Raw genomic sequence first — 9,587 nt, forward strand, 5'->3', positions numbered from 1 at the left:
TGTTCTATAGGAAAGGTAACCTTAAATGACTTCTGTTGTGATCCAATATGATGGAAGGGGAAACACTGCCATAGGCCTATGATAAGAAAGGGGTCCGGTGGAAAGCGATCACAGATGCAGTTGCCATGTATATTGCAAGAGATGTGGTGCCCATATATAGGCTACCGTGGAAAAGCCAGGGTTTATTAACATGCTGAAAGTTTTGGACTCCAGGTATGTGCTACCAGGCCGCAATTTTTTTTTTTAACTAGGAGGGGAAAAAATCGATTTAAATCGTGAAATCGGAGATTTTTTTTTTAGCCCATATCGCCCAGTCCTATTACATAGTGACTTAATTGGTCATCAGTTCAGGTTCCTGATTGTCTTTGTTCTCACAGACAAAAGTGTCAGTCAGAACACAAATCTCCGTCTGAGCGGCTTCGTCCTGGAGGAGTCGGAGGAGCAGGCTGACTTCTGTGTGAGCGGCTTCCTACCAGACACAACACACACACATTCAGATGCTGCCCGCAGCCGAGAGAGGAGGACAACTGTTCAGGCAGGGGCGGATAAAGACGGAAGCGGCCACCGATCAGTAAGACCTTATTCTGACATTTTCAACCTGCATCCTGAATTCTGATCTTTTTCATACTTTGTCTCTGACTTCATCTCATCAGCTGCATTTCTGTGTAGTATCTCTTGTCTCTTTGGATGCATGTCTCTGCATCACAGTCCTGTAAGTCCTTTATGTTTTCTGACAGAGATTTTCCAAACTGAGATGATACATGCCACATGGCACATCTTGTCTGTTGTGCACTCTTGGTGCATTTACATATTAAATCTGCAGTGCACTGACCCCAAGTGTTTCCTGCTGGTGTTTCCTCTGTAGGTGGCGCTGTCCAGACTTGCATCAAACCTGAGCAGCATGGTGAACAACCCTCAGCTCAGTGACCTGCAGCTCCAGGTGGACAGCGGAGAGGTCTATTTTGCTCATTCCTTCATGGTGTATGCTCGATGCCCCCTGCTGGCAGAAATGGTAACAATTTATCAGTGTGTGTGTTGCTGCAAGGCACAACCCTGCAAATATATGAACCAAGGCTGCAGACGAATAGTTAAAAAAACAAAAACATTATGTGTCTTTTTCTCGCCACTTTTCCATAACCTCTATGGAAAACGTCATGAGGTCAAGAAAAGATGTGAAGGAGAGTGCATAAGGTCTTAGGAAAAGAGAATCCGACTGTACTTATACAAGGCTACATAATTATGGACGGCAGATGTCAATGACGTGGGTCACTTTAAAGTGTTGCTGCCACATGGAACTGTGGGACGGCATTATCTCCTCTACTTTCATAAAGGATGGTCCAGTGCACTCCATGCTAAAGGAGAAAAGAAAGGAAGCACTGAAGCTCCTCTGTTTAGCATTTAGAAAATTTGACCAGCTCTCATCATGGCTGCGACATAGATACTTCTGGGTCATTTCACTCAGTGAGGAACCTTCCTAAGCAAAAAAAGACTATTTGACCGTGGCCCAGGACTGTGTTTAATATGTATAAGTCCATTTTCATGGACAGCTGTTAAATCATACATGTACAGTAGTATAAGTGGAAGAGGACGCAGGATATAAAGACTTAAGTCTGTCACATAAACATTTAGTTTGTTAAATTAAATACATTTTAACATTCCATCATCGTTTCTCCTTCATCCTCTGCTCCTTTCACAGGTTCATGAAAGTGGTTTTGGGGTACGGGAGGAAGGCATGCCTGCGGCCCAGAGGGTGTTGATGAATGACATCCCGGGACAGGCGGTGTTTGCTTTGCTGCGGTATCTCTACACAGCTCGCTGCGCCATCCCAGAATCACTTCGTCCTCACGTGCTGGAACTGGCATCCAGGTTTTTATGCATCTATACCATTTTTGTCTTTGGAATCAAAAGTTTTGGTCCACCTCTGGACAAGCTTATCTGTTGACCCTCAGGTTTTTGATCGGATGTGTTGTATTTCATGCTGAGCAGGGTAAAGTGTAAAGCATCAGCTCGGATTTTACTGAATAGTTCATAACAGGTCAAGTCCAAGAGCATGTATATGAAAATTATTTAAACATTCCTATGGTTAACTCCAGCGTTGTGACTCCTCTCTTCTCTTGTTGTGTTTGTTAAGGTTTGACTTGCAGGAGCTACAGCAGCTTTGTGAGCTCCACCAAGAGGATGCAGCGCCTTCAGGGGACGAGGAGGACTACATAAACCAGGAGGAGAATGTCAACAACCAAACAGACCAGGCCCTCATGGTGCTGCTACGCTCCATGTGGGGTGAGGAAGATGAAGACGATGAGGGCACGGACACAGACGGAGGAAGGGACAAAGAGAGAGACTTGGAAGGAGATCATCATGGCGACGACCTCGCATCAGGCGACGGGGAGATCAGTGAGGAGAAAGTGAATGAGGATGAGCTGGAGGAGATTTATGAGTTTGCTGCCACACAGAGAAAGAGGGAGGAGGAGAAGGACAGCATGGAAGAGGAGGAAGAGGAGAGGGTAGATGAGGAAGAAGATGGAGTAGAAGTGTTCACAAAACTGACGGAACCCAGACAAAGCTCAGCAGGCTTCAGCATAAAGAAAAAATCTCAACCTGAGCCAGACCCCAGCCTGGACCGCAGCTACAGCCGCCTCTTCTCAGAATCCTGGGGGGTCTACGAGGAAGAAGAGCCTTCCTCTTCACCTTCTACTTCCCACTCTGCTAAGGCACACACTTCTCAATCCCAACAACACCAGTCTCCTCATAAACCCTTATCTGAACTGTCCGGCAGAACTTTGCTTCAGTCTTCAGCAAGCGTAGCTGGCGACCTTTCCCCCAGCCCTCCACCCAGTGCATCCAACCTGCCTATTCCAGGCCAGTCCCCTGGTGAAGCGGGTGACTGGGGTGGTGGTGGAGACGAGGGAACAGATGCTTTGAAGCGGGAAAGCCAAGGTCCTCGTAGTATCTGTGTCCCTTTTTCTCCTGATTCGTCTCAGGAAAAGAAGGAACCTGAACTCATCGTTTTATCTGACTCAAGTGAGGAGATTGAGGTAGTTCTTAGTTCCCGCAGTCCTTCACCAAATTCCCCTTGCGCTGTCCAGAACCTGCAGAGCTACACCCAGATCAAACCTCAGCCAGTCCTGAAACCTAATGAACCTACCCACAAGGATAAACAGTCTAGTAGTGTAGAGATTAGTCCTCATGATTCAGCTGCAGCGCCGGCTCAAAGTCGTCTAGATGACAAGGATCTTTTAGACTGTTCTCCAGAAGTGTCCTGGCTGATCCCGTCCACACCGATCCAGCCCGTAAGAAGCTCCACAACCAGCTCCACTCAGACCAAAAGCAGCATGTGCAGGACGCAGCTGTTCCCTCGAGTCGACACTTCCTCACACTCATCTTCTGCTTTCTCCTCTCCTGCTTTACCTCTCAACAACAGACTGCAGACATCCAACAGTTCAACCAGAGCTTCTGCCCACGTTGCCCCAACACAGGGAAGTGTTCCCAAATTAAAACTGAACGAGACCAGTAGCGCCAGCTTGGATCTCAACCTTCCTTCTAAACGAACCACTAGTTGTGATGTGAGTAAAGATAGAGGAGTACTTGCAGCACCCCCGTGCCAACCTAAGCCCTCAACCATGACTTCCTTACAGGATACACCCCTCCATGCCCAGCTGCAGCCTTACAGCAGCACTCCTCTCCACACAGAGCTCCATAAGGCCCCCGTTCCTTTTGGCACCTCCCCTCTCCATAGCACCCTTGATAAGCAGAGGTCAACAAGTCAAGGAAAGGATAGGACGCCATCTGAAAGCCCGGAGAAGACTGAGTTAGGGAGCTTTCATCTCTCCCACCTGTCTGACCCGTCAGAGCCACCCTCGTCTACCTCTCACAGAGGTCTTCAGAGTTCACAGAGGCACAGCGGGTCCTCTAGTCAAAGCCGACACTCTGTTGAGTCCAGCAGTCACAACAACACAGATGAGCTCAAGAGCAAGGGGATTAGAGATGAGGAAGGAGAAGCAGAGACAGAGTGTGAAAATAAAGGAGAGAAGGAAGAAGCAGAAACTGGATTGGCAGAAGCTGCTGAATCCAGTTTACAGCAGAGCTTCATGGACGAGCCCCCCATAGCTTTCAACGACTCGTGGGGTTTCGACGCCTGTGCAGACGTAGATGCAAACCCAGGCTGCTTCAGTCTGAGGCTGGAGGACAGCGGAGCATCCAGCCAGCAAGGAGAGCGCAGCCTGGGACAACGAGAAACAGCCAGGTCACCCTCCTCTGTCGCCTGTCGACCTTCACCATCCAAACACAGTGTCCATTTACTAAACAGCCACAGCAGTGTGACTGCATCCAAAGCTCACAGCACACAGCCGTCCAGCAGTGAACAGGCTCATTCAGACCTTTCCTTTACTCCTTCACCACCTAACCCCACCACCCGGACCCCACCACAGATCAGCAACAGCCTCCTGGACTCCAAAGTATGGGACAGCTGGGAGGAGGAAGAAGAGGAGGCTCTTCCTCTATCTCAGAGGGCGAATCCTTCAGTTCAGCTCAAAACACCAGGTAAGTCATGACTGCTGTACTTTCTGTAAGTCACTGGAATTCAGTATCTGAGGTTTTGAAAAATCCATCCTGCCAACAGTGATATTATTTTTTGAGCAGACAGATACGCTGATTAATGTCAACATGCCTTCACAGGAGACTGGTTATGATTTCCATATCTTAAAGCATTAAAGAGTAAAACTGTAGCTGTTTGATAGAATCACATTTCCTCGATTAATATGCACATTTCTGCTGAAAGGTGTTTGGATCATCTGCTCTACAAAGCAGTCTGTGGTCTAAGTATGAAGTTGGTATTTCACTTCATGAGTTATTGTATTCCCAAGACTCTCATACATGTGCACAAACAGTTAGAAACAAACTGGTAGGGCTGCAACTAACGATTATTTTCATTGTCAACTAATCTGTCAATTATTTCTTCGATTAGTCGACTAATCATTTTATCGAAAAATGTATTAAAATGTTGAAAAATGTCGGTCTGTCTCTCCCAAACCCCAAAATCATGTCATCTTGTTTTGTACTCACGCCAAAGGGTTTTAGTTCACCGTCATGGGAGAGTGTGTAAAGCTGCCAATATCTGAACATAAGAAGCTGCAATAAGAGTCTTTTGGGGTACTTTTATAGTCAATTAATCATCGATTAGTCATCAATTAGTCGACTAATCGTTGCAGCCCTACAAACTGGTACTGTACTTTACTGTCACAGAAGGTGTTTTGGTTGGAAAAAAATGACTCAATAAGCAGTTAAAATAGCTGCTAATTTAAATTTCTCTCAAACATATCAATTAACCCACATTTTGTATCAGCTCTAATTAAATGCTTAGAGTTCCAGTGTGTTGGGTTTAGGGGCATGTGTTGGGATAAATGGTATTTAATATTAATATATGCCATTATAATATAATAAGTGTGTTTTCTTTAGTTTAAAATCAACTGAAACTAAGATTGTGTGTTTGTTACCTTCGAATAAGCCATTTATATCTAGATACACAGTGGGTCGTCCTACAAAGAAGTCTGACATGCTTTCTCTTTTAGCCCTAAACAAAAAAAAGCCAAACCCTGGCTCTAGATAGGTCCAGTCCCGTTTTTTGGACTTCATGTACCTCAGTTCTCCTACACGCTTGGAAAACAGGAGGCATTTCAGTTCTGCAACCTCACTGCTAGATGTCACTAAATCCTGCACACGAGACCTTTAAGCCCACTGTCACCAAGAACACTGCTCATCCTCTGGCTCCAGATTCTCCAATAAGGATCTGCTCTTTTATGTCATTGTAAATTAACTACTTTTGGGGGTTTTGAACTGTTGGATGGACAAGACAAGACACTCAAAAAAATGTTTGACTCACTCAAAACTATGGAACATAAAGACCTAATAATATGATTCATGATCAACATGACTCAGTGATTCATGGACAGTGATTCACGTATGCTCTGATGAAGGTCTGATAGACTGAAAGCTCAAAGCGAAACACTGCATAGATGTAACTTAGCAGAAGGTTTTTTCCACCAGTTGGACTTAGTGATGTTTCAGCACCTTGCTAAAACTAAGCTTGGTGGAGCAGTTGTTGTCCTGCATCATGGACTAAACAATAAATTCATGGATAAATGAATCAATAATGAAATCAGTCCTTAGTTTCAGCCCTCCTTTTTTGTTGGGTGCAGCACTTTCATTCCATGGATAACTGGCCAAACGTAGATAACATTGTGGGACATCTCAGTATTTGTTGCTCATTAAGAGATCTTTCAGCTTTCTAATATTGTCAGCGGCAGATTTTAGGTTTTGGTGTCAGTCCCAGAATAACACTGCAGCTCCGGAACCCAGTGATTTCAGTAAGCTGCTGCATCCATAGCCACACTTTTGTTCAGTCACACAATCTGGCTAAATAGTTATAGTATAATTACAGTTTGTCCATATGCCCACCTTTCTATAAAAACAACTAGTCCATGTGTGCCTTTGGTTTTGCTCGAAATACTGTAAAATGTGGTTAATTACTGAAGGAAAACAGGTTCATCAACTTAAACCAGTATTACGCTCTGAACACAGTGTAAATGATACCTCACAGTGTTAATTCAGGTGCGTAAATTAGACTGTAGTCTTAAATAATGTCTTCCTGTTTGTGTCTCCACAGTGACATCACACAATAAAAGACGGCACACCCTGGTGCCCATCACCCCACTGCCCCACTACTCTGACATGGACACACCGGAGCTCAAGAACAAGCTCAACAGGTCAGCAGGTTCACTCTCATCCCAGCCCTGACGTTACAGAAAGGGTGACGAAGGGCCACTGTGTTTTTGTCTAATAAAGGCAATTAACTGAGGAGCCTATCCAGTTACCTCCTGCTGTGTCTCTGTTAACTTAGTCTATCTGGCTCTGCACTCTATCTCAGGCTGCTTTCCTCCCGTCCATCTGTTAGTTCGTCTGTCCTCACTTACTTTCCTTTCCCGTGCAGGTTTGGTGTTCGGCCTTTACCGAAGCGCCAGATGATCCTCAAACTGAAGGAGATCCACCAGTACACCCACCAGCTGGTCAGCTCTGACTCTGAGGACGAGGCGCCGTCAGCGGGCCGCACAGTTCGGACGAAGCAGCCGTCCACTGGTTCAGAGGCTCCTGGCAACAGGCCTGTCTCCTGCACCCAGAGAGTGAAGTTTAAAGAGCCGAGAGCCCCCGCTGCCATTTCCCCTCTGAAAGCCAACAGAGAGGGGGAAGCAGAGCTGCTGTCTGCCTCTCAGGGCTCCAGCACCTCCTCAACTGCTGCCAGTGAAGAATCTGAAAGGTACTGTGTGCGTTTAAGTGCGTGGATCATCTCGTAACCGCATGCTTAAGGCATCGAACGTTCTGTTTTTGTTGCCAGGCATATTTTCGGAGACATCAGTCAATATTTTGTACACTCATGTTCAAATGATGGCATCAGTAGAAGTCCTGTCACACAGCACACACCTGCACAGGTTGTACCAATGTGGTGTCCTTTAAAATACAATGACATACAAAATATAGAAAAATATGTAACAGAGGCTGGCAAAGACTGTAATAATCGAGTGCAATAGTTGAGTGAGCTTTGAGAAAAACTGTCAAACTTTTTCTGGTATCTTAAATTTAAGTTTTTTCTCCTTTGCTTTGTTGCATATAATTGTAAATTCAGTATCTTTGGGTTTTGGACTTTGGTCAACCAAAACAAGTCATGTGTATTAGCGTGGCACCAAAGGCACAGTGGCACCAAGAGGACAATTTACAAACTATCATTATCAGCAGAACTTGGCTCACTAGTGGCCGATGGCTAGGCAGCCTCCACCAGTCACACAGGGACGTGATCCAACCGGAGCAGTGGGTACAGCTCCAGAGACAGCAGGTCCCTTCTGGCCTCTGTCTGAATGTACTGTTCATTTTAAGGCACATTAACATGAAGTTTCTGGCTGAACCCCAGCAGTGGGGGCAGCACTATAACCCTGAAAATGTGACTGAGTGAATGCCACCACTTTCTATTTCAAATTAAAAGCCCTCGTTTCCACAGTCCAGCAGCTATCTGCTTTCTCCTGCTACAAACTACCATTATTATGTTGACCTTTAAAAATCAGTCGACCTCTTACATGTCTATATATGTGACATTAGGCTCATTAGGTGTTTGTTTTATTTTTTTACATTTGATTGACAAAATGATATTTAAGAAAACAATCTCTTCTGAGAGTAATTGTTAGATCCAGCTCTAGTTGGCAGCATTCATTCACGTTTATGAAGTATACTGTCTTTGGAATCAAGTTTCAACTTGTCTTGTGAGCAGTTAGTGTTTCCAGTTGACACAACATTTTTGGAGGCATACTTATAAGATTTAAAGGAGCAGTGTGTAAGATTTAAGGGAATTTAGTGGCGCCTAAAACTGTGAATGGCCCCATCTAGAGCCAGTGTGTAGTTCTGGACCCACTCCCTTTGTAGATATAAACTGCTCATTCTAAGGTAACAAAACACAACTATTCTTATTTTCAGATGATTATACACTAATGAAAACACACTTGTGTTATATTCCATTTTTGCAAACATATCCCCCCGTTGTATAGGTGTCTGTACAATGACAATAAAGGCTATCTTGAATCTTAAATCCTTCACACTGGAGTGTTAAGAGAAGCCTAACACTCCTTCCAGCTTCTTTTTAAATTCAGGTTGTAAGACAGTGTGTAACTGTCACATAAATATGGTACCTATAGCTTTGAATAAAAATATCATAAATTCGTTATGTGCGTCTAACCACTTTGCTGTCTCTCAGCAGGTCCAACCCAGAGCTGTGCCTCTCCTCCGACTCAGACAGCGACGGTGGCATCTCTGCCTCCCAGTCAGCGAACCGCCTTCAGGATCGCCTCCAGGCTGTGCGCTCCTTCATCCTGTCTGACTCCGCACTGTACAGTCAGATCCTCCAGTACCAGCCTCTGGTCTTGTCCCAGCTCCAGGAGCGACTCAAAGCAGCAGGGATCCGCCTAGGTGCCGTCAAGCTGGCAGACTACCTGGACTCCCAGTGCATCACCTTCACCACAGCCAAGCTGGGCCACTCCGCACCCAGCCGCAGGCGCGGCAGGAAGACAGGCAAGGGGGCAAAGGTCGCGGGTGGAAGCACAGCAGGCAGGAAAAAGGCTATTACAGCTATGATTTAAAACTTTTTGAATGCAAGGAAGGTTTGAGTAGAAACTGAGAGGCGGCAGGTTTTATTAAAGTGCTTTGGTGTGACAATAACTTGAAGCAGAAGAAGCCATGAGAACAGCTGTTCTTGGACAGCTGGTACCAGAAGGACTTTTACCAGTTTGTTTAAAACTATGTAAAAATACAAATATTTCCTCAGGAAAAGTTTTATAATTTAAGTTTGTTTGAAATGTTGCATTATGAACCCAGTGTGAAAATGTGAAAATTAAAAAATGGTAAATGTTTCTATGGTTCACTGTCGCAAACGGTTCCTTAGCTTTGATTCACTCTCGTCTCGCTATGTAAATTTCACACAATTTATGTATGTGATGGTATAAAAATAATCTTACAACCCAGCCAGGTACTATCATGATCATAAATGTGCCTCA

At 45.0% G+C, this 9,587-nt stretch overlaps 1 protein-coding gene across 2 annotated transcripts in view; it reads left to right on the top strand.

Moving 5' to 3' along the window:
- The window catches only part of slx4 (SLX4 structure-specific endonuclease subunit homolog (S. cerevisiae)), a 16,412-nt gene extending 6,905 nt beyond the window's left edge, over positions 1 to 9,507 (top strand). The window contains exons 8-14 of one of the 2 annotated variants that reach the window (XM_050044191.1): positions 378 to 571; positions 866 to 1,012; positions 1,697 to 1,866; positions 2,132 to 4,539; positions 6,662 to 6,761; positions 6,986 to 7,309; positions 8,792 to 9,507. In XM_050044191.1, the coding sequence (XP_049900148.1) occupies positions 378 to 571; positions 866 to 1,012; positions 1,697 to 1,866; positions 2,132 to 4,539; positions 6,662 to 6,761; positions 6,986 to 7,309; positions 8,792 to 9,173 (3,725 nt within the window). In that variant the 3' untranslated portion in view covers positions 9,174 to 9,507. The remainder of the gene's footprint in view (positions 1 to 377; positions 572 to 865; positions 1,013 to 1,696; positions 1,867 to 2,131; positions 4,540 to 6,661; positions 6,762 to 6,985; positions 7,310 to 8,791) is intronic. The other variant, XM_050044192.1, reaches the window with a different exon arrangement.
- Positions 9,508 to 9,587: the final 80 nt, after the last annotated feature.

The sequence above is a fragment of the Epinephelus moara genome, chromosome 5 (genome assembly GCF_006386435.1).
Source record: "Epinephelus moara isolate mb chromosome 5, YSFRI_EMoa_1.0, whole genome shotgun sequence".
NCBI classification, from domain to species: Eukaryota; Metazoa; Chordata; class Actinopteri; order Perciformes; family Serranidae; genus Epinephelus; species Epinephelus moara.